At 46.0% G+C, this 24,898-nt stretch overlaps 1 protein-coding gene across 1 annotated transcript in view; it reads left to right on the forward strand.

Annotated features, from left to right (window-relative positions):
- Positions 1–3,625: 3,625 nt before the first annotated feature.
- LOC138566656 (vitelline membrane outer layer protein 1 homolog) overlaps positions 3,626–24,898 on the forward strand; it is a 30,847-nt gene continuing 9,574 nt past the window's right edge. Inside the window, exons 1-2 of the mRNA XM_069644216.1 lie at positions 3,626–3,924; positions 4,770–4,885. Coding sequence (XP_069500317.1) covers positions 3,706–3,924; positions 4,770–4,885 — 335 coding nt within the window. The 5' untranslated portion in view covers positions 3,626–3,705. The remainder of the gene's footprint in view (positions 3,925–4,769; positions 4,886–24,898) is intronic.

The following is a 24,898-nucleotide window of genomic DNA, read 5'->3' on the forward strand; positions in this document are numbered from 1 at the left end:
CAGAACTGCCTTTGGAACTCAGTTAACCCCCCCTCACCCCTATATTTTTGCATCATGAAGTGACTTATTTAGCAAATCTGATGCTTTATATAAACCACCAATAAAATAACAGTTGAATGAAGCGTGGGTCAACTATCCGTGGTGCAGGCAGCTTTTGGAGAAAGGCGGGCTAGGGGGTCATGAGCCGCGCCACCTTGGCAAAAGGCTAAAGGTCAGTGTTGATTGGTGAGGGAGACTTAAATGATGTAGAACGTTTTGGGAGGGGTGGGAAGGGCCCCCTTCCGATATAAATGTTTTGAAAGTATAGATTTGAATGGTGCATTCAGTAGCCAAATTATTTGGGGGGGGGGGAAGAATAAAAATTACAATTGGTTCTACAGGGTAACATGAAAAAATCATTCGATGTTCAGCCACCAACAGTACAAAGGAGCAGTTTACGATATTTTCATGATTGCTGCCTCAATAATATATGCTAGCATTGCCAATCTAGAACACTCATGCAACAGCACCCTCAATGCTATGCCATCATTTCCAATGTAAAACACATTAATGATGCTGCACCCATAGTGAATGCCGGTGCTGCCCCCATTCCATACACATGCATGCATCATTCCCACTTGCACACACTAACACATGTACACAAACACACATTCACTCACAATCCCACAACATACACACCAAAAAAAGGGCTTTGGGTGGGGTGTGAAAACAAACACAGGGGTTGGCTGTGTGTGGCCAAGTGACCTAAAGAGAGCTGGGTGTGACCCAAAGGAGGAGGGCAGGCGGTAACGCAAAAAGGCACAAATACATCGTAAATCCCTACAAACTTGTATTTGGGTCCCTCAGCATTGTCTCGGTGGACATTTGTATCCAGTCCACATATTGTGAATAAATCACACTCTCGCTCTGTTTTTTATTCATTCACTGTCTGCAATTAAATGACTTTATTTATTTTATTTATTTGCATTTGGTTAAATATAAACATTTGCACTCAAAAACAGAAATAACAAAAAAACACACATTAAATAAAAAAAAATTCCATTATATCACAAATCTTAATTTCAATTTACGTAAAATCTGAATTCAACATATTTCAAAGTATTTTAAGATTATTTCATTTCAAGCTAAAAAGTATAAAAGGATAAAAATGAGACTTTTCATTTCTTTTCACACAGTGCAGTTTACAAAAATCTTAAAATGGACACATCCAATAATAATTAATGGCTATTTGAAATCTTGGCTCAAAACCACTCAGTATTGGTTCAATCTGCATCTTGGACAAACCGCTGAAAGGATTTAAAATGAGTTTCAGTCAATACAGGGCACTCCAGCAGAAGATGGCAGCTCGTTTCAATGTGTTGGGTGCAGTATCTACATGCCCTCAAAGATTGCGCAATGCCTTGTCTCGCGCCTATAACTTCCCCGGTAGAGATTACATTCAGTTTGAAATGTAATTTCGCAGCAGTGATTCCTTGAAGGGTGCTTTTTCAAATAAAAAGGCGTATCATTGAATGCTCTTATTTCATATTTTAAGTTAGGAAATAATTGATTATCCCGTGCCGACTCTCTATTTCTAACCCAATCCAGTTAAAAAATAATTTTCTTTTTGTCAACATAAACCGCTCAAATCATAATCATAATCACTCAATAGTTTTATACCTGCTTGCAACCATTCTATTAAAACTCTTGAGGAGCTGTAGAGTAACTCTGTGTCGCGCTCTGCTAGTATGCAATAGTATGAACAAATAAATGACTCACACACTCATTAAAAAACAACCCGTGAGGAAATCACGCTCATTCTGTACATAAATCACATATTAGAAAGGGAAGTGGCAAATAGCCCAAATGAAGGCCCCTGGCTGTTTTGCATGAAATCAGAAAGCATTTTGGGAACATAAGAATGACCACATCTTTTTTTTAATGTTTGACAAATATGTCTGTGTTAGTGATTTGGGCGTGCAAGTCATTTAAACAGGCAATGCATACCAAGCTTGGTGGTCATTTAATTTGTGGCAATACTGACCACAAAAGTAAAATGTCTGCAAACATGAATACAGGGGTGCAGCTTTCGACAGGGGGGTTTGTGGGGGGGGGCACTACTATGCTAGTGATGTGGGCGTAGTAGCATGGTTGGGGTGGTGGTTTAAGAGCTCAAATGGAATTTTGTGTAGGAGATACAAAAGGCTGTGATTAGGACTCAGATACATTGTGCAAATGTAGGGCATTACTATAAAAGATCTGAAAGTACAGCAGTCACAGCAATATATCACTATTGTTTCTTTTAAAAGTACAGAATAATGTGGCAAACATGTCCTGTGTGCCGCTCAGCATGGTCTCAGGATATAAGCAATTCAATCAGCGTGTAAATCATCTTCACCCTGTAAATGAATGACCCTGGCCCAGTGTGCTTAACAGCTCTCCTTAAGTGCTGGTTGGGGATTCACCTTCCCTGCTGTCGCTCTGCCTGCCCTGCGATATTCTGTAGCCATTAGCCCCCTGCAAGCAAGGGCTAATAGTATGCACATGTTCCCCTAAGGAGGAACCAGCCCTCTCAAACTCAACTCTGTGTCACTTTAATGGCTTCCAGGGCGGAATCATGTCTGATGACACATGTGGTCCCATGCAGAAGGGATGTGGCCAAGCATTTTGGGCTACACTGCCTCTTTTGGGGTGGTACCAAGCCTTATTTGCATATGGTCTTTCCCCTTTTGCAGGCAAAGAAAATGGCCTGGAGGGTTACCCAGAGCAATGTCAGAGGTTACGATTAATTCTGAACCTTTCTGCCATCACCTCTTTTGTTTTGTTTAATTCACCCCGAGTGGGACGGGTATGGCCAGACGTGGGTCCCGTGCCAGCTGGGCCTAAAGACCCAAGCTACGCCTTACTGATGATGCCGTTGAGGCCAAAACATGTCCTGGGATACTTGTGGTCTTGTGCAGAAGGGATGTGATCTACCAGTTTGGGCTGGACTGCCTCTTTGGGGTGAAACCAAGCCTGATTTGCATATGGTATTCCCTTTTATATAATGGTATGGCTAGTTGAAGAACGGTGCTCTGTATGTTGCCAAGAGCAATGGCAGAGGCTAGGATTAATTTAAAACCTACCAGTCATTTTGTTTTCCAATTGCATCTCAGACATACGTCTGACATTTCCTGTTTATTACGTGAGCCCATATTAGCGAGGCTTTGGTAGCGATGTCATAGGAGACTTGGCAGCAAATGGTATTATAAAGCATAGGTAGAATTAATGTGTAAGCTGAAAAACATGTCATAAGCCAAATGAAACACTAGATCAAAGCAATTTATCTCACTTTGAACGACTCCAGCTACTATTAATTACTTCCTACTGGACCATGTCATATTTTGAAATTAATCCCTTTTAATGAAAAGACAGGTATTTAGGTTTTGGCCGCATCTACAGAGAAGAACGTTGCAAGCTATCAGTTGACACCTGAGCTTCCCGGTAATTGGTTCCTTGAGGTATAATGCGTCTTGCAAAACGATTCTCTGCGATGGATATGCAATGTCCTTTCAGACAAGGACATTTAAGACCTAGTCTTTTAAAACTTTAATCCCTCTTGATAAGAACCCATTACCGGAGCTACAGAGGGGATCAATCGCTGCACCCTGTGCCAGGCATGGGAGTATAAAGCGAGAGAGCGCGGGTAGTCCCACTCATCCAGAATTCCTGCTCTACCAAGTTGGGATGACCGTAGAGCCTAAAATGGCCGCCGTTCCAGGGTTCTGCAGTTTGGCTCTGATGCCCTTCATCTTCAGTAGCATTGCAACGAAAGAACAGTCAGAATATGGCGTCACCCGAGAGTACAAGTCAATCCTGACTGTTCCCAATGGAGGCCCCTGGGGGGTGTGGACAAAACCAGAAATGTGCCCACAGGGCTACTTTGCCTATGGGTTCTCACTGAAGGTAATTGGCGTTTTGTGCAGCGTGCAGGCGAGTAAATTTGCCGATCTTGTCCGCAGTTTCTGTACACATTTGATGAATCAAACAGCTGTTCACAAATTTAGAATCATGGTTGTTCTTTCTACAAACAGTGAAACAACACCTGACAGCGTTGCCCATGTGCTCTAGACATTGGCGGTCCATGATTTAACCGAATCAGAAATGTCAGAGGAAGAAAAAAAAAGGTTTTTTTCTCACGCTGACATTTTGGTAACGCGCACCACCCCCACCCGCTTACTTACCTTTTGGCGGCACGCTTTTGCTTACGCGCATGGGAACCGGCGCTGCAAAGCCCTTTTTTAAAATGTATTTTTTTTTACTTAATTTTTTATGGAGCGGGGGACACCGCTGCAACCTCCGATGCCATTGTAATGAACAATGGTACAGCGGACACCCCCACAAACCCCACTCCCCTTGTTCGCTACAATGGTACCGTGTGGTAGATTTGTTCGAAATGTTTGGCTGTATGTAATTTTCGTACTACTGAAATTCGAACAAATCTACCATTCATTTTTTCTTCTTTGTTTTTTTATACGGATTCCGTAGACATTGGCTGATCTGTGGCTTGGCAGAGAGAGCGACACGGCGTGCGCTTCAGTGTATCGCAGCACAGCAGACACGACCCACCCCAAAGTGTAGGACCGAATATTCTAAGTCTGTCATTTGAACCCTGTGATCCTGTTTCAGTGCTAGTTGTTTCCTACACACAGGCCTTATTCTACAAGTGCGACCCGTAGTCACAGCGAACGCGTCATGATGCCGCCATGTGCCCCTTTTCTTCAGTCGCTCACATCCTTCCTCTCCTCCAGGTGCAGAGAAGACAAGGCAAGCTGAAGGACGACACAGCCCTGAATGGCATCCGGCTGCACTGCTCCCAGGAAGACTCAGCCAGGAAAATCCAGGATGTGGAGTCGGAGTCTGGTCGGCAAGTTCTATGCGCTCTGCTGCTGCTGCGGTGGTATTTTGGGTTGGTGCCTGAAGTCCACGTAGGGACTGGAGTTGGCACTGGTCAAGAGTCCAACATCTTAAAAAGCAGATTTCATTTTAATAGTTCACCCTAATCTGTGGCCATTTTAGAAACCGTTCCTCCTTCTGCAGCAAAGTCCATGTTTTGTGCTCAAATGCTCGCTCAATTTGTCCTGCGGCTAAGAATGCAGGCATAGGTCGAGTCACCTGAGTTTAAATATGAACTACAGGGGAACCCGGTACTCCTACGGAAGGCCTGGAGGTTGCGTAAAGAAAAACTGCAACAGGCACTGCGCAACCACCGACGCAGCTCTTACGACACGAGAATGCTTGCATAAATGATGGGTCGAAGTTCAGAAAACACGGTCACGCGCCGCTCTCGGGAGGATAGCTCAGCTGCAACGTGTTCACCTGGGAAGCCAGACGACACAAAGCAATACAGGTTTGATCCCCAGGTCCGCGCTTAGAAACCTCTGGGTATTAAGTGCGTTATAAACAACCTGTCATACCATATCACTGCCCTATCATCTCTCAAAACTCGCCCAATCCTCCAAATCTTGTTTTTTTTATATTCATTTATTTATAATATATACATAAATACAGAAATCAAAAAATTCATCAAACTATTGTACAGAAATGAATGAAAAAATCGAAAGGAAACTAAAATAAATCATTGAACACCTTCCAAATCTTCTCATATGCAGACAATTTACCTTTCAGTTTGTAAAACAATTTTTCTGTCCTTGACAAATTGTGCATTTCTTGGATCCATTCCTCGTAGGACGGAGGGACCCTACCTTTCCATCCACGGAGAATCAATCTCTTGGCCACAATGAATGCCCTATAGATCCACTTTTTCAGGGCTGAGCAAACATCATCCAACCCTGAATCATCACACAGGACTACCGTCCTAAAATCCAAAACAGATCCTCCACCAATAATTCTTCCACACACCTCACAGACTTTGTTCCAAAAATCTCTGGCCCTCACACAGCTCCATAACATGTCTTCTAGTGATCCTACCTCCTGAATACAACCCCAACTATCTGCATTATCTGACATACCTCTTATATGTAGTCTCTCAGGGCACCAGTACACTCGATTCAGAATCTTGACTTGGCAGGATCTCTCACTCAAGTTCAGTGAACATAGAGAGACATTGCTACACACATTCTGCCATGCATCAATATCTATTTCAGACCCTATTCTCTCACTCCAAACTCTCCGCAAATCATCATTCTTCCGACAATTTGACACAAATAGCTTGTACAATCTACTGGCTAAACCACCACCTTTCCCATCTGATTCAGTCAGAAAGGCCTTCACATCCCAAGAATCAGCCCAGTCCACCTCACCTACCGCCCTCTTCAGACGTCTATATGCCGAGTCCGATAGTCCAACAAAATTCCATCTCTCTCTCATCTCTACAGCAGTCAACCACCGACCTTCATTCCCCAAGTCAGAAACCAGTTTAATATCCATCAAAAACCATTCAGGCCAAAAAATTGTCCTCAAATTATCTCTAATCTTAGGATACCAAATCTTGTTTTAAAGTCAGTGATACAGGAGAAATGGCTTAGATCACAACATGATCCGTTCCCATCCATAGGTGCTTATCCAGTCCTGTTTTTTCTTTGCATTCTGTGATTTGTTGGTCTGCTTTTCCCACTTTAAAACTCAGGCTTTAAGTCCCAGAATGCAAAGTTAACAAGAATTGGCAATGACAACTGTTTGGGTTTTTGTGGCACAACCTGCAAAATGGTGTGACTACCATCTGATATCAGTGGCGTGCAAATGCCTAATACTTATACACAAGCCAAAACTGTTGACTTTGCCAATAGTTGTTTTTAACAGGACTTCAGAGAAGAGCATGCATAGTGCTTATAAATCAAGTGGCTAAAGGCAGACCTGGCTAAGACATTTTTATTACACCACTAGCGTGTTTACATCTCCAAATAGCACACGGTGAGGGTCAATCAGATTGTAACAATCAATCTGATTGGCCCTCGCCGGGGCTTTACCCGACCGGGAATCTCTCTCCCAACATTTCTTTCCTTTGTCCCCATGTGGCAGCCCCTCAGCCAATGAAGAGGCTCGAAACGGGGTATCCCCGCTCCGAGCAACCACACTGCTGGAGGCTGCCATCTTGCCCTGCCGGGGATCGATGTAAGTGTATTCCCTCCCCATTCCGCCACATCCAAACAATCCCCTCCTCACCCTCCCAACCCCACTTACCTTCTTTTTGTTCCATTTCAGGAGTAGACACGTTGAGAACATTTCTATCCCCAGCGCATCTGCTCCCGATCTTCGTCAGACCGTCATGGAAAGGAAGTACACGTAGTCCCTTCTTTCCATTCCATGACGACAATTTTGTTTGTTTACATTTTCCCTATTTTTCTAATTGCCGCCATTTTGTTTGTTTACCTTTTTGTATTCCTTTTGAATGGTCGCCATGGAAAAGAAAAATAAGACTCTGTTTTCCCTTCCATGGCGGGCATTTATTGAAAAAAAAATGTTTTCTGTTCCGAAACGCCAGAGTGTTTCAGAACACAAAATAAAATGCTCTTAGTACCCTGGTCTTACGGGCCGGGGTAGTAATAGCAATAAGCTTATTCCTTAATTAAGTCATTAACTCTCCGAAGACTGCTTTGGAAAAACGCTGGCAGGGACTTCCAGTGCAGCGTTTGCTGGTAAGGCTGGATTAAAGCGAGCTAAATAGTTCCTATTTAGAGGTCTTTTGGGTGGGGAGGGGCAGTAACGCAGTGGGAATGGCCATAGGGATTAGCATGGCAATGGGTGGGCAAATAGCCAAACAACATCTACAAGCTGTGTGTCCCTCCTCATATGGCATTTCTCCTTATCTGTACTCTATGCAATCGTTTAGGTTTGTAGGTGTCAAAATAAACACCTAATAACCCAAACTGAAAACAGGACTGATTGAGCACCTGGAATGGATCATGTTGGCAACAATGGAAAGGTCCTACCTTGTTGGCAGGTCTGTTGGAGACTGCCGTACTTACACACAGAAGCACCCCCCTCCGTTACTGACAACTTCCTGTGCTCTTTCGGCCCCCCAGGAAGGGTTAATGGTGGATGTAGTCCTGTCAAGCAGCTCAATGGCTTCTTCTGGTGTTGGACCATAGTAAGATGGCGAAGGTATGGTGGCAGACTCTGAAAAATCCCATCTAAGAAAACTGGCAGCTTTTCTTTGATAGGGATTCGAGCCTCTGCACGGGTGGACACGCGTTCTTGGACAAACACGTGGACGACAGAGCCCTTCCCCATGTCCAAAAAGAACCTAATCAAAGTCTAAATTCCAAGGCGTCCCTTTTGTTAACCCCGCCTCATTCAACACAAGGAAGACGGGGTCACGCAAACATCTGTAGCCAGTCCCATGTGAGATGCTACAGAATGCATTACACATTTCCACTGAACACGCAGGACATCCCCCCTCTCCGTATTCCCCCTTATGTATCTCCATTTAGTACGGGACAGCATAACCTAACGTTTAGGACTAAGCAGTCTTCAGCCGTCTCTGCTTCATCACCACCCATGCACCTTGGACTATGGCGACAGCTCCTAATGGCCGGCTGCAGGCCTCTTCGGTGCCCAGAGCCCCCTTTCAGACACGGTATGACCCCTAGCATTTCTCTCTGAGCCGCTGAAGACACACATGACAGCCCCAGTTTAGGTCTACGTAGAGCACAGGCACAGAAGCCCGACCACGCCAAAGCACTGTCAGGAGAGCGCTGCGAGACCGGGCTGCAAATCCTCCATCAGCCCAGTAACATGAGCCAAGACCGTCTCACCCCTTGGACCTTTCAGCCCAAGGTCACCCCCAGAAGCCCAGCTCGTTTTTTCGTCTCTCTCTCTCTCTCTCTTTCTCTCTCTCTCTCCCCCTCTCTCTCTCTCTCTCTCTCTCTCTTTCTCTCTCGCTCTACCCCCTCAGCCCCTCTCTCTCTCTCTACCCCCTCTACACCACCTCCCCTCTACATAGCTCTGTATTTCCCATCATTCTCTCTGTCTCTATCTTTCCATCTTTCTCCTCCTTTATTTCGGTCTCTTTCTCTCCCTAGCTCTTTCCCTCCCCTCTTTACCCCTCACTCTCTCGCTTTCCCTCTCTCTTTCTCTCTTCCTCTATCCCCCTTCCATCCTTCTCTCTGTCTCTGTCTCTCGCTCACTCCCCCTCTCTCTCTCTATCTCCCATCCTTCTCTGTCTCTATCTCTCCATCCCTCTCTCTGTCTCTCTATCCTCACTCGTTCCCATCCTTCTCTCTATCTCTCATCTCTCTCACCCCCTCTCCCTCTTTTCCCGTCACTCTTTCTCCTCCTTTATTTCTCTGTGTCTCTTTCTTTCCCTTGCTCTTTCTCTCCCCCTCTCTCTCCCTATCTCTCTCTATCTCTCCCATCGTTCGCTGTCTCTATCGCTCCATCCCTCTCTCTTCTCTCACCCATTCTTCTCTATGTCTCTATATCTCCACCTTTCTACCTCTCTCTCTATCTCCCATCGTCTCTCTCTTCCTCTCTCTCCTCCTTTATTGCTGTGTCTCTTCCTCTCCATACTTCTCTATATCTATCCCTCCATCTCTCTCTAGCCCTCACCCTCTTTCCTCCCATCTCTCTTTCTCCTCCGTTATTTCTGTGTCTCTTCCTCTCCCTATCTTTCTCTCTCCTCTCTCTCTACTCTCTGTCTCACGCTCTATTTCTCTATTCCTATATCTCTTCTCTTTCTCTCTCTCTACTCTCTCTCTCTCTCTCCCTCCCATCCTTCTCTGTCTCTATCCCTCCATCTCTCTCTAGCTTACCCCCTCTACCTCCCCATCTCTCTTTTTCCTCCTTTATTTCTCTATGCCACTTCCTCTCCCTGTCTCTTTCTCTACCCTCTCTCTCTCTCACTTTCTCGCTTTCTATATCATATCCTTCTCCCTGTCTCTATCCCTCCATCTCTCTCTAGCTCACCCCCTCTATTTCCCCATCTCTCCTTTTCCTCCATTATTTCTCTGTCACTTTCTCTCCCTGTCTCTTTCTCTAACTTCTCTCTCTCTCTTTCTTGCTTTCTATCTCCCATCCTTCTCCCTGTCTCTATCGCTCCATCTCTCTATCTCTAGCCAGCAGCGTAGCCCGGAATATCTAACAAGTGGGGCCTGAAGCTAATGTAGTTGGGCCCACCGCAATGACATTAATATCTGTCTCGGCATTTACAGTGCTCCTGAGTGGGCATTTCCAGATTTTGGCTGGGCCTTGCCTGCTCAGGCCTACCCTGTCTAGGCATCTAGCTCTCTGCCTCTTTCTTCCAATCCCTTTCTCGCCTCTGTTATTTCTGTGTCTCTTCCTATCTATTTCGCTCCCCCTCTCTCTTTACCCCCTCTCTCTCTCTCTCTCTCTCTCTCTCTCTCTCTCTCGGTCACCCTCTCTCTCTTCGTCTCTTCCCCTCTCCCTCTTTCTCTCTCTCGCTATCTCTCTATCACCCATCTGTCTCTCTGTCTCTTCGCTCCATATCCCCCTCTCTCTCTTTCCGTCACTCCCTCTCCTCTCTCTCTCTCTCTCTCTCTCTCTCTCTCTCTCTCTCTCTCTACCTCTCTATCTCTCCCATCCTTCTCTGTCTCTCTAGCTCTCTGCCTCTTTCTTCCCATCCCTTTCTCTCCTCTGTTATTTCTGTGTCTCTTCCTATCTATTTCTCTCCCCCTCTCTCTCCACCCCCTCTCTCTCTCTCTCTCTCTCTCTCTCGGTCACCCTCTCTCTCTTCGTCTCTTCCCCTCTCCCTCTTTCTCTCTCTCGCTATCTCTATATCACCCATCTGTCTCTCTGTCTCTTTGCTCCATATCCCCTTCTCTCTCTTTCTGTCACTCCCTCTCCCCTCTCTCTCTCTCTCTCTCTCTCTCTCTCTACCTCTCTATCTCTCCCATCCTTCTCTGTCTCTCTAGCTCTCTGCCTCTTTCTTCCCATCCCTTTCTCTCCTCTGTTATTTCTGTATCTCTTCCTATCTATTTATCTCCCCCTCTCTCTCTACCCCCTCTCTCTCTCTCTCGGTCACCCTCTCTCTCTTCCTCTCTTCCCCTCTCACTCTTTTTCTTCCTTTATCCCTCTTACCCTCTCTCTTTCTCTCTCTCGCTATCTCTGTCAATCTGTCTCTCTCTTTTCTCCGTATCCCCCTCTCTCTCTCTCTGTCGCCCCTCTCCTCTCTCTCTCTATCTCTCTCTATCTCTCCCATCCGTCTCTGTCTCTGTCTTTCCATCTCGCCTCTTTCTTCCCAACTCTCTTTCTCCTCCGTTATTTCTGTGTCTCTTCCTCTCCCTATCTTTCTCTCCCCTCTCTCTCTACTCTCTGTCTCACGCTCTATTTCTCTATTCCTATATCTCTTCTCTTTCTCTCTCTCTACTCTCTCTCTCTCTCCCTCCCTCCCATCCTTCTCTGTCTCTATCCCATCTCTCTCTAGCTCACCCCCTCTACCTCCCCATCTCTCTTTTTCCTCCTTTATTTCTCTATGTCACTTCCTCTCCCTGTCTCTTTCTCTACCCTCTCTCTCTCTCACTTTCTCGCTTTCTATATCATATCCTTCTCCCTGTCTCTATCCCTCCATCTCTCTCTAGCTCACCCCCTCTATTTCCCCATCCCTCCTTTTCCTCCATTATTTCTCTGTCACTTTCTCTCCCTGTCTCTTTCTCTAACTTCTCTCTCTCTCTCTTTCTTGCTTTCTATCTCCCATCCTTCTCCCTGTCTCTATCGCTCCATCTCTCTATCTCTAGCCAGCAGCGTAGCCCGGAATATCTAACAAGTGGGGCCTGAAGCTAATGTAGTTGGGCCCACCGCAGTGACATTAATATCTGTCTGGGCATTTACAGTGCTCCTGAGTGGGCATTTCCAGATTTTGGCTGGGCCTTGCCTGCTCAGGCCTACCCTGTCTAGGCATCTAGCTCTCTGCCTCTTTCTTCCAATCCCTTTCTCGCCTCTGTTATTTCTGTGTCTCTTCCTATCTATTTCGCTCCCCCTCTCTCTTTACCCCCTCTCTCTCTCTCTCTCTCTCTCTCTCTCTCTCTCTCTCGGTCACCCTCTCTCTCTTCGTCTCTTCCCCTCTCCCTCTTTCTCTCTCTCGCTATCTCTCTATCACCCATCTGTCTCTCTGTCTCTTCGCTCCATATCCCCCTCTCTCTCTTTCCGTCACTCCCTCTCCTCTCTCTCTCTCTCTCTCTCTCTCTCTCTCTCTCTACCTCTCTATCTCTCCCATCCTTCTCTGTCTCTCTAGCTCTCTGCCTCTTTCTTCCCATCCCTTTCTCGCCTCTGTTATTTCTGTGTCTCTTCCTATCTATTTCGCTCCCCCTCTCTCTTTACCCCCCCCCTCTCTCTCTCTCTCTCGGTCACCCTCTCTCTCTTCGTCTCTTCCCCTCTCCCTCTTTCTCTCTCTCGCTATCTCTCTATCACCCATCTGTCTCTCTGTCTCTTCGCTCCATATCCCCCTCTCTCTCTTTCTGTCACTCCCTCTCCTCTCTCTCTCTCTCTCTACCTCTCTATCTCTCCCATCCTTCTCTGTCTCTCTAGCTCTCTGCCTCTTTCTTCCCATCCCTTTCTCTCCTCTGTTATTTCTGTGTCTCTTCCTATCTATTTATCTCCCCCTCTCTCTCTACCCCCTCTCTCTCTCTCTCTCTCTCTCTCTCGGTCACCCTCTCTCTCTTCCTCTCTTCCCCTCTCACTTTTTTTCTTCCTTTATCCCTCTTACCCTCTCTCTTTCTCTCTCTCGCTATCTCTGTCAATCTGTCTCTCTCTTTTCTCCGTATCCCCCTCTCTCTCTCTCTGTCGCCCCTCTCCTCTCTCTCTTTATCTCTCTCTCTATCTCTCCCATCCGTCTCTGTCTCTGTCTTTCCATTTCGCCTCTTTCTTCCCAACTCTCTTTCTCCTCCGTTATTTCTGTCTCTTCCTCTCCCTATCTTTCTCTCCCCTCTCTCTCTACTCTCTGTCTCACGCTCTATTTCTCTATTCCTATATCTCTTCTCTTTCTCTCTCTCTACTCTCTCTCTCTCTCCCTCCCATCCTTCTCTGTCTCTATCCCTCCATCTCTCTCTAGCTCACCCCCTCTACCTCCCCATCTCTCTTTTTCCTCCTTTATTTCTCTATGTCACTTCCTCTCCCTGTCTCTTTCTCTACCCTCTCTCTCTCTCACTTTCTCGCTTTCTATATCATATCCTTCTCCCTGTCTCTATCCCTCCATCTCTCTCTAGCTCACCCCCTCTATTTCCCCATCTCTCCTTTTCCTCCATTATTTCTCTGTCACTTTCTCTCCCTGTCTCTTTCTCTAACTTCTCTCTCTCTCTTTCTTGCTTTCTATCTCCCATCCTTCTCCCTGTCTCTATCGCTCCATCTCTCTATCTCTAGCCAGCAGCATAGCCCGGAATATCTAACAAGTGGGGCCTGAAGCTAATGTAGTTGGGCCCACCGCAGTGACATTAATATCTGTCTGGGCATTTACAGTGCTCCTGAGTGGGCATTTCCAGATTTTGGCTGGGCCTTGCCTGCTCAGGCCTACCCTGTCTACGCATCTAGCTCTCTGCCTCTTTCTTCCAATCCCTTTCTCGCCTCTGTTATTTCTGTGTCTCTTCCTATCTATTTCGCTCCCCCTCTCTCTTTACCCCCTCTCTCTCTCTCTCTCTCTCTCTCTCGGTCACCCTCTCTCTCTTCGTCTCTTCCCCTCTCCCTCTTTCTCTCTCTCACTATCTCTCTATCACCCATCTGTCTCTCTGTCTCTTCGCTCCATATCCCCCTCTCTCTCTTTCCGTCACTCCCTCTCCTCTCTCTCTCTCTCTCTCTCTCTCTCTCTCTACCTCTCTATCTCTCCCATCCTTCTCTGTCTCTCTAGCTCTCTGCCTCTTTCTTCCCATCCCTTTCTCTCCTCTGTTATTTCTGTGTCTCTTCCTATCTATTTCTCTCCCCCTCTCTCTCCACCCCCTCTCTCTCTCTCTCTCGGTCACCCTCTCTCTCTTCCTCTCTTCCCCTCTCACTCTTTCTCTTCCTTTATCCCTCTTACCCTCTCTCTTTCTCTCTCTCGCTATCTCTCTCAATCTGTCTCTCTCTTTTCTCCATATCCCCCTCTCTCTCTCTATCTCTCTCTCTCTATCTCTCCCATCCGTCTCTGTCTCTGTCTTTCCATCTCGCCTCTTTCTTCCCAACTCTCTTTCTCCTCCATTATTTCTGTGTCTCTTCCTCTCCCTATCTCTTTCTCTCTCTCTCTCTCTCTACTACTCTCTCCCTCCCATCCTTCTCTGTCTCTCCATCTCTCTCTCTCTCTAGTCTCCCTCTTTCCCCCATCTCTCTTTCTCCTCCTTTATTTTCTCTGTGTCTCTTCCTCTACCGCTCTTTCTCTACCCTCTCTCTCTACCCCCTCTCTCTCTCTCTCTCGCTTTCTCGCTCTCTATGGTATCCAGTGATTCCCTCGAATACAAATCATCGAATGCAAAAGCATTGAATGCAAAATCCTCGAAAAAATGCATTTTTTTGTGGGTTAGGTTTCTTTTTATTAAAATGGGTTTTAAGGGGTAAAAAACAGGGGTTGAAGGGGGCCCCCGTTAAAACATTTTCTTTAAAAATGCATTTTTTCGATACTTTTTTTCCGAGGCTTTTGCATTCGATGCTTTGGGTGTCGAGACTATCACTAGGAACCGCTCTCTATCTTTCATCCTTCTTGTTGTCTCTATCCCTCCATCTCTCTCTAGCTCACCCCCTCTACCTCCCCATCTCTCTTTTTCCTCCTTTATTTCTCTATGTCACTTCCTCTCCCTGTCTCTTTCTCTACCCTCTCTCTCACTTTCTCGCTTTCTATATCATATCCTTCTCCGTGTCTCTATCCCTCCATCTCTCTCTAGCTCACCCCCTCTATTTCCCCATCTCTCCTTTTCCTCCATTATTTCTCTGTCACTTTCTCTCCCTGTCTCTTTCTCTAACTTCTCTCTCTCTCTTTCTTGCTTTCTATCTCCCATCCTTCTCCCTGTCTCTATCGCTCCATCTCTCTATCTCTAGCCAGCAGCGTAGCCCGGAATATCTAACAAGTGGGGCCTGAAGCTAATGTAGTTGGGCCCACCGCAGTGACATTAATATCTGTCTGGGCATTTACAGTGCTCCTGAGTGGGCATTTCCAGATTTTGGCTGGGCCTTGCCTGCTCAGGCCTACCCTGTCTACGCATCTAGCTCTCTGCCTCTTTCTTCCAATCCCTTTCTCGCCTCTGTTATTTCTGTGTCTCTTCCTATCTATTTCGCTCCCCCTCTCTCTTTACCCCCTCTCTCTCTCTCTCTCTCTCTCTCTCTCTCGGTCACCCTCTCTCTCTTCGTCTCTTCCCCTCTCCCTCTTTCTCTCTCTCGCTATCTCTCTATCACCCATCTGTCTCTCTGTCTCTTCGCTCCATATCCCCCTCTCTCTCTTTCCGTCACTCTCTCTCCTCTCTCTCTCTCTCTCTCTCTCTCTCTACCTCTCTATCTCTCCCATCCTTCTCTGTCTCTCTAGCTCTCTGCCTCTTTCTTCCCATCCCTTTCTCTCCTCTGTTATTTCTGTGTCTCTTCCTATCTATTTCTCTCCCCCTCTCTCTCCACCCCCTCTCTCTCTCTCTCTCGGTCACCTTCTCTCTCTTCCTCTCTTCCCCTCTCACTCTTTCTCTTCCTTTATCCCTCTTACCCTCTCTCTTTCTCTCTCTCGCTATCTCTCTCAATCTGTCTCTCTCTTTTCTCCATATCCCCCTCTCTCTCTCTATCTCTCTCTCTCTATCTCTCCCATCCGTCTCTGTCTCTGTCTTTCCATCTCGCCTCTTTCTTCCCAACTCTCTTTCTCCTCCATTATTTCTGTGTCTCTTCCTCTCCCTATCTCTTTCTCTCTCTCTCTCTCTCTACTACTCTCTCCCTCCCATCCTTCTCTGTCTCTCCATCTCTCTCTCTCTCTAGTCTCCCTCTTTCCCCCATCTCTCTTTCTCCTCCTTTATTTTCTATGTGTCTCTTCCTCTCCCGCTCTTTCTCTACCTCTCTCTCTACCCCCTCTCTCTCTCTCTCTCGCTTTCTCGCTCTCTATGGTATCCAGTGATTCCCTCGAATACAAATCATCGAATGCAAAAGCATCGAATTCAAAATCCTCGAAAAAATGCATTTTTTTGTGGGTTAGGTTTCTTTTTATTAAAATGGGTTTTAAGGGGTAAAAAACAGGGGTTGAAGGGGGCCCCCGTTAAAACATTTTCTTTAAAAATGCATTTTTTCAATACTTTTTTTCCGAGGCTTTTGCATTCGATGCTTTGGATGTCGAGACTATCACTAGGAACCGCTCTCTATCTTCCATCCTTCTTGTTGTCTCTATCGTTCCATCTCTCTCTCTCTAGCCCTCTGCCTCTTTGTTCCCATCTCCATCTCTCTCCTGCTATTTCTGTGTCTCTTCCTCTCCCTGTCTCTTTCTCTCTCCTCTCTCTTTCTCTCTACTCTCTCGCTCTCTCTTTCTCCCTCTCTTCTTTTCTCTCTCTCTCTCTCTTCTTTTCTCTCTCTCTCTCTCTCTCCCCCTCCCATCCTTCTCTCTGTCTCTCTCTCTCTCTCCCTCTCCTCTTTCTCTATATCTCTCACATCCTTCTCTATGTCTCTATCTCTCCATTCTCTCTAGCTTCCTCCCTATTTCTTCCCATCTCTTATTCTCCTCCGTTATTTCTGTGCCTCTTCCCCTCATCTCTTTCTCAATCCCTCTATCCCATCCTTCTCCGTCTGTCTCTCCATCTCTCTCTCTAAACCCCTCCTCCTCCCCATCTCTCTTTCTCCTTTATTTCTCTGTGTCTCACCTGCTCCCTATCTCTTTCTCTACCCTCTTTCTCTACCCCCTCTCTCACTTTCTCGCTCTCTATCTCCCATCCTTCTTGCTGTCTCTATCGCTCCATCTCTCTCTCTCTAGCTCTCACCCCCTTTCTTCCCATCTTTCGCTCTCTCTCCTCTGTTATTTCTGTGTCTCTTCCTCTCCCTGTCTCTTTCTCTCCCCTCTCTCTTTCTCTCTATTCTCTCTTCTCTCTCTCTCGCGCTCGCTGTCTGTCTCTCACAGGCTGTTCCTGTGTTTTTCTCCCTGGTAGTTCTAATACAGAGGTCTTCTGTTGCATGTCCTCAGGGCCAACGAGCACTCACGGAAGTGCTGCTGGCAGTGGCTGCCTGCCTGAGATTCGCTGCTCGGAGACCCTTTAGCAGAGGTGTTCTCCGCCCTTGAGCCCCGCGTGAATCTACGTGCCTTGCGGTCTCCCAGAAGAAGCTCTCTCTGATTCCACCCCAGTCGTTGGCCTTGGTCTATCACACGAAGCAGGACAGAATATGTCCCGCTCTGTACTGAATCAAGGGCATTGGCTTGGCGATTCATTGCTTCTTGATGAAGCAGGAGACCGTGGCCCCCTGGTTCTAGAAACTCCTGGGCCATGTAGCATCTTGTGTGCGGACGGTTCCTCGTTCAAGCATTGAGAAATGTGTGTCCTGCTGCACCTGGCTGCCCAGTGCAGTCAGGCTCACCAGCCACAGTTTTTACAGAGTCTTGTTTTCCAGGAGAGCAGGGGTGGTATTGCCACAGGAACTTGACTCAGGGGTACTGCTTGATGGATACTATTTCAAGCATGGATTTGTCCCATGTTTGGTTGGAGAACACAAAAAAGGTAGCAGGCGCCCCTCTCTAGAAAGAACATTGCATGATAACCTGTTCTGTGGTTTTTCTCCACTTTGAGAGTCCGCACCCATCGCTTTTTGCTCACTGTACTTTTCACAAAGGAGGAATATCCATTTGTATATCAGTCTCTGTCCCGCTCACAAGAGCAAGTTAAGCACAGCAATGCCAGGCAAACCTCCTTTGAACAAGAGTAACAACAGAAACCCCAGACACATGTTTCAGCCTTGTTGGGCCTCATCAGTGAGGTGGAGCTGTCCCTCTCTAAGCACAGTGACCAAGGGTTGCACGTCTGAGTTCCCCCCAGGTAACTCAGGGTGACCATTGCCAAGTTCATTGAAAAAATACAAAAAAGGTAGCAGACTCCCCTCTCTAGAAAGAACATGGCTGGGGAACAAAATTCAGAATCCTGAAAGTCCAGATACCCTGGAGCCCAGACAATTCGGCATCCCACATAGTTGAAATTGGACTCAAGTCGATTTCCCTGGATTTGGAAGCTTTCCTTCCCTCCTTGAAGGGGCCAGTTTTCCCACCCCTGCAGACAACACTACTGCCATGTTGAACATCAACACACGTGGGGCGTTTCTGCAATCGCGGAAAGATCGGGGCTCAAGTTCAAGTACACTCTGCCACAACTTGTGTGATCATCTCCCATGTGTATGGAGGAAAAGAGGGGCTATGGGAGTAAGGAGGTGCTGCTCCCCACTATGACTACTGTACTCCTACTCTATAGACCCCTTTCTGCCATAAGACCTCTGTAACCCAGCAATACTCTCTACTCTAGAAGTACTTTTGGACAAATGCAGAAAGCGGGATCAGTGCGGGCAGAGCTAAGCCACGGTCATTGCTGGGATGCACCCGATCGTAGCTTTAAAAAAAAAATGTAGCTATGCAAAAAAACACTGTTCCTGTTCATGCTGGGGGCAGGAGTGTAGAAGAGAAGGGGCTATGGAGTAGGGGTGCTGATAACTATGAAATCGGGTTGAAGTTGTAACTATGGTGGTTATTTCTATCTTTCATGTCAGATGAGTTAGAGGTGCTGCTGAGAAACAAAGATTTCCAGTCATTTTTTTAAAACTTTAATTTTATTTGCTTTTATTCTTAAATACCGATTCTAACTGTGTCGCAGACCGAGGTTAGCAGAGTTCCACGGATGACACTAACAGATCCTAACAAACTTCTTGGATTGGCTCCCCCCAAATCTCGCCACATCCTTAGCGTTCCATCCATTCTACATTCAAGAAGGATCAGTGTAGTCTCCCTCCCATTTGCATATCAGGGGCTCCCATTCCTACGGACCAGGACCCTAATTGATTATTGACCATTGCTGTCAGTTTCTCCATGACCAACATATCGTGCAATTTCTGCTCCCTTTTTTGCGGGTCTTGGGAGGATAGCTCAGGGGCAACATGCTCACCTTGGAAGCAAGGTGACATGGAGCAACACAGGTTCGAGCCCCGGGGATTAAGCATGTTATAAATAACCTAAAATATCATAAATTGCCCACCCTCCCATTGCTGGGCTATCACCAGTCTCCCTGCTCTAACCCTTGCTTCCCACATCCCGGCGAATCTATACTCCTCCCTATCCTTTGCTGGGACACCCAGGATCATCTGGAGAAGGTCCATACTAAGCTGTACTCCTGTGAGTTCTTTACTCCAGTTTAGGAGTTCTTCCCAGAAAATACGTATTTTGGAGCAATGCCACCACAGGAGAGAGAGAGAGAGTGAGTATACTTGCCCATTTGGGTAGTGGGGGGGGCACTTGCAAACATTCTTGAGATCTTCAATGGATCACTATGCCAACCCTGTAATATCTTATAGTAATGTTTCATTGTGGAGGTAAACAGATTCCCATCAAAGGTCACCCTGAAGATTTTTGCCCACTCCTCATCCGTTTTTCCCCCCTCCCCGCAAGTTAAATCCAGTATCTCTTAAAAGTTTATCTGCCTGTCATATTCGACATCACCAGGACCTTATATATACTTGAGAGGATACCCCTCTGCGTAGTTGAGGAATCAAGTACTTTCTTGAAAAGGGTCAGGTTCCTAGTCAAAGAGTCGCCCCATCTTTGATCTGTGAAAATCCCCTTAATCCGAAGGTAATTAAAAACAGTTACTGCATCATCACCCAGTACGTTGCTTATTTCCGTAAAGTACAAAAATTCACTCTCCTTGAACAGCTGGCCTGCCCTTTCGTGTCCCCTGTCAGACCACTTTTGGGAGAACCTCAACCCTAGTTGGGGCAGATCAAACAGAGGGCCCCACACCAAGAACATAGAAGAGGGCCAAGAGACATTTGAACATGTGGCCCCCTTGCATGCACACTGTTACTTTATTATACTCCCATGGTCCTACGTCGGGCACCATCTGATGAAGGCTTTGGTCCTATGACCTTTACTATTTTCACCCCCACTCAACTAGTTGATGCAAATTCTCAAGGTGGTCACCTACTATGAACAAGAGACTAAACGTATCTCTGGTTGCACAATGTTGGAGCTTCCTACTTTTGACCTTTGTATTGTTTGTACAAGATTAAAACAAATAAAACGTAATTTAAAAAAAGAAGAGGGCCAAGAGGACATCATTCTATTCACACCATTAAACCGGGGATATCTTTAAGCAGGGCCCAAAGGAAAACTCTAACTTTCAGTGGGTGTGTTTCTAAATTCTCGAGTAAGTCCTCATGTACTCCCTCATGTGTTCCAACATGACTTGTAATTGGGCGGCCATGTAATACAGATAGACATCGGGTGGGCCAAATCCCCCCTGGTCTCTTCGGAGCGTGAGGGTGGCCATTTTCACTCTGTGCTTCTTATTCTGCCACACAAATCTACGCAATGCGCTATTCCAATCACTAAAGTACTTTTCTGGAAGGTTTGTTGGGAGGGCAGAGAATAGGTAGAGAAGGCCGGAGAGTACATTCATTTTAATGGAAGTCATACAACCATACCAAGAGAATAACAAGGGTTCCCAGTGCTGAAGATCTGCCTCAATTGTCAAGGGGTCATAGTTTGATTTCTCCAATGCCTTGAGATCTCTTGTCAGAAACCCCCCCAGTTACAGTATACATTGTTTGTCCATCCTCATACCCGTATATCTAGATCGAGAGTACAGGCTGGACCCAACCTGCCTTGAAGGCATTTTGCATGACTTGAATACTTTGATTTTTAATCCGGAAAGGCGGCCAAAATTGGAGATTTTCGCCAGCATTTCTGGGAGCGAGGAACTAACAGTGAGGTAGCCTGAGAAGTTATCAGCAATAAGGGACAGGTGGAACTCAATCTCTCTGTAGGGGAGTAGGTGGACACGTCATCCCTAGCTCCTGCCCCCTCGCCTCCGTCATGCTGGAACAGCAGGAGAAGAGCGCTATGTGGAACACCAGGTATCATCCCAATACCACATTGTGTTTATGAGAGACGATATGTACTCAGAAAACTCTATAAAATGTACAATCACACTGAAAGAGTGGAAGGATGTCGGTACACACCATTGGACATCATATAGCTATAAGTGAAATCTGACAAGGGCAGAGTGACATCATGAATGAAAGATACTGAGACATACTAAAACAATGTGCAAATACTTAAAGCATAAAGAGGTAACTGAAGTAACAAGAGGCAAATGTAATCGAATATGAAGAAATCATATATGCAAAGAAGATAAAGTAACCTGCTGACTAATATGTGTATATATACGCAGAAACCAAGGTAGACGAGACATATAGAGGATTGCTGCAGAAGAAAACATAACGTAGCCATGACGGAAAGATGGAAGTTGGACTCATATGGAAACCAATCAAGCTACCTCAGAGGTAGGGCTGCAGAATCAGGAGACACTGGAAAAACAGCTTGCTTTGAGGAATAAACAGGAGTCTATTGGCCTGGGATCAAGGAGGCTACTTCAAGGAATAATTACAAGAGACAAGGGGAGTCAAAAGGATTAGCCATGTATGTAGGACACATTTCTCTTAGATTAAGTAAAGAGGAAACCATCTGCAAGAGTCAAGTATTGGACAAAAGATGCGAAAAGCCTATGCAAGGTGGAGTGAGCAAGTCTCTAGCGGCCGAGAGGAGTAATGACACGCAGCATAATTGAATCAAATAGCAGTAAAAAGAAGGTCCAAATGGACACATTTGTGGTCTCCTCACACATGATTCAGAAGTCAAAAACAAGGCCTATTGATTAAGCTCCAGTCGCAGATAATGATGTACCTATACTCCCTTAAAAGTTCCAGAAGAGAGAATAGGCAGCAAGGTCAACTACAAAGGAGAAACCTAGGCTTAGGGCCGGACCGATGAAAGATGATGGACTAATTGGGAAAGTGTGGGGTAGTCTGGCGTTACTCTCAGCATCTGAGTTTTGTATTGCTTACGAGCCGAAAGTGAAAGGTTGGGAAACCATGACAACCTATCAGGAGGGTCTTTGTAGCAAAGACCAATCCGCTGACATTATTCTGCTATAACCAGTATTATACGTATTTAGAGGCGGTTCAAGGTGTGCTCACCAGATAAAGGGCATCCAGTAATATTGTTAATACTTGCATGATATATAGGTATATATGTTCCCTTAACTAATCCCTCCCTTCAATAGGTTTCACAGTTTGCCACGTAAGATGACTTCATAGATGACGCATATCGAGGTATAAAACCTTTGTATAATCAAATTTGGGTGTGAATGGGTGGACTACAGCTTGTTGTTCGCCAGATTGCCCTGCTTTATTTTATGCTGATAATAAATCATATTCTTTGAGTCTGTCTGGTTATTTGGGTCTCAGATCATTATTGGTAATTCCATCTAGCATACAAGACGCTTCAAGGTGCTAGAGCACATCTCCACCACAGAGAATCAACTGGTCTGTTCTAATTGATATAGCCAGCGGCTCCATAGTGAGCGCATATATAAGAACGGCAAGAGAGGACACTCCTGTCTTGTCCCTCTCGATAACCTGAAGGGGGCTGTAAGTACACCATTAAAATGCACCCTTGCCGTGGACCCTCTATACAAGGCCTGCACCCAACTTAAGAAGTTAGCCCTGAATCCCATTTTTCCCAGGACCATCATCATGTATGGCCAAGCAACCCGATCAAAGACCTTCTCTGAATTTATTGCGATTAAGCATGCATCAACATTGGCAGCCTGACCACGGTGCATCAGGTCAATAGTCTTCCTAATATTGTCAGATGTCTGCCTCTACTGAATAAAGCCCACCTGATCCCAATGGATGAGGAAGGGAAGTAGACCCTACAGCCCACTGCCCAGAATGTTGGCTTGAATCTTCACATCATTATTCAGCAAGGAGATTGTCGATAGGATGAGCAACATGTCGGGTCCTTCCCATCTTTATGTATGGCACTATAATTGCCTCCATCATTGTGTTTGGCAAAGCGTCTCCCTTTAGTATTACATTTAAGACTCTCACCAACTAAGGGGCTAGAGCGGATCTGTCAGTGTTGTAAAGTTTAATTGAGAACCTGTCGCCACCCAGCACCATGCCTGATTTTATTATTATTATTTATTATTTATTATTTGTTATCATCCTTTTATTGGTCTGTATCACTTCATCCTGGGTAATCGATGAATCTACCTTTTCAGCGTAATCCGGTGGGATACCTGGCAGCGGAAGCCGATCTAGGAATGTGGCGTCCTGCAAATCGTCCCTCACATATTCAGATGTATACAGATCTTCATATTTGGCAAACCTCCTTCCAGTGCTAGCAGTGTCATACAATATATATCCCACGTTTGATTTAATGAACCAGACTGCTTTCCTCTTTCTTTCTTTCCTCCCTCAACCTCCACGCCAAAATTGTGTCAGCTTTATCCCCTTTCTCGTGACATTTGTGTTTCAAGAATAACAATTTCTTCTCTGTGTCCTGGACTAGAATAGCCTTTAAATTTGCCTTATAGAGACAGAGCGTATTAGCTTTTTTTCCCGGGGTAAGGTATTTACCCTTGTTTACTCCCAGTTGTATCTCTCCTGTTTTACTCCTGATGTAATCCTGTTGTTCCTTTCTTGCTTTCTGTTTCTGGGAACCCATCCTTATGAGAGACCCTTGTGTCATAGCCTAACTCCCTCCCAGAGAATCTGCACCTTTACCTCTCCGTTTGTGAAATGTCTTGAATCTCCATGAGGAGTTCCTGGGCAAGCTCCCTATCCTTAAGCAGGAAATCATTGCACCTCCACTCTCCCAAAGGTCTGTGTCTAAGACAGTTCCCTAGGGAAATCCTTGCCAAATCATGGTCTGACCAAGCGATCGGGAACACCTGAGATTCCTTAACCACCAAGTCTATTCTTGAGTATGAATTGTGCACTGACGAGTAGTATGTGAATGGCTTATCCCCCTCATTTTAAATTATTAGTGAGTCGGTGAGACCCAAATCCTGATTTAGTCGCCAAACATTTGGAGTCATTACTGCAGGGGCGCACTTTTGCCTCCCCTCCCAGCCTCTTGAGATCTCTCACCGGGTCAAGCACCATATTAACTGCACCGTATAAGGTGTAGTCTGGCAGATGTGCCAATTTCCCTCTGAGACATCAGCACCTGAACCCTTCTTCTTCCCATCTATCCTGGAGGCCGAATAATTCCTGAGCGTCAGAAGTTGATATTACATGATACAACGTTGATGTGTCCTTTGACTCAATTTCTTATGCTAGTAGGTTATCTTCCAATGGGAGCACTGCAGGATCTCTCTCAGAACCGGGAATTGTGCTCTAACCGCATGCAACAGCTAAATGTACCTGAAGCTCTCACCCCTGCCCAGGGCAAACTTTCCGGCAAGGATTCAAAGGGAAGAAGACTGTCTCCCTGGATCACATCTGCCAAGTTCAGAATCCTGCACCTCTCCCACTGCCTGAAGTGACCCACCTTAAGAAGCTCCGGAAGAAGTGCATTAGCCCATAGAGGCTGGCTTAGAGTTGGCCTCCCCTTCCAGCTGATATGCGCGTGTGCCTCGCCCCATGTCTGCTGCACACTCTGTGTCATGTATGATATTGCCCTGCCTCCCCTCTGCATAGCATATAAGACCTGTACCGGGGTCTTCTCCCCATCCAGTACCATTCCGACTCTATGTGGGATAACTCTGGGTCCTTGTATAGCCAGTCGTTAACAACTCCCAGTTGCGCTGCCCAATAGTATTGTTACAAATAAAGTAGACCTATCCCCCTTCCTGAACTGATAATTGGAGAGTTTTAAGAGCGACCTGGGCTCATTTATCACCCACCCCAAAGCTCTCTAAGTACCCCATCTATTTGCTTGAATACCCTCCCTGGAACCAGGAGCGGAGCTTTCTGCAGTGCATAAAGAAACGTGAGTAGGGATATCAATTTGAAA

Source organism: Ambystoma mexicanum, chromosome 1p, assembly GCF_040938575.1.
Source record: "Ambystoma mexicanum isolate Mex_15411 chromosome 1p, UKY_AmexF1_1, whole genome shotgun sequence".
NCBI lineage: Eukaryota > Metazoa > Chordata > Amphibia > Caudata > Ambystomatidae > Ambystoma > Ambystoma mexicanum.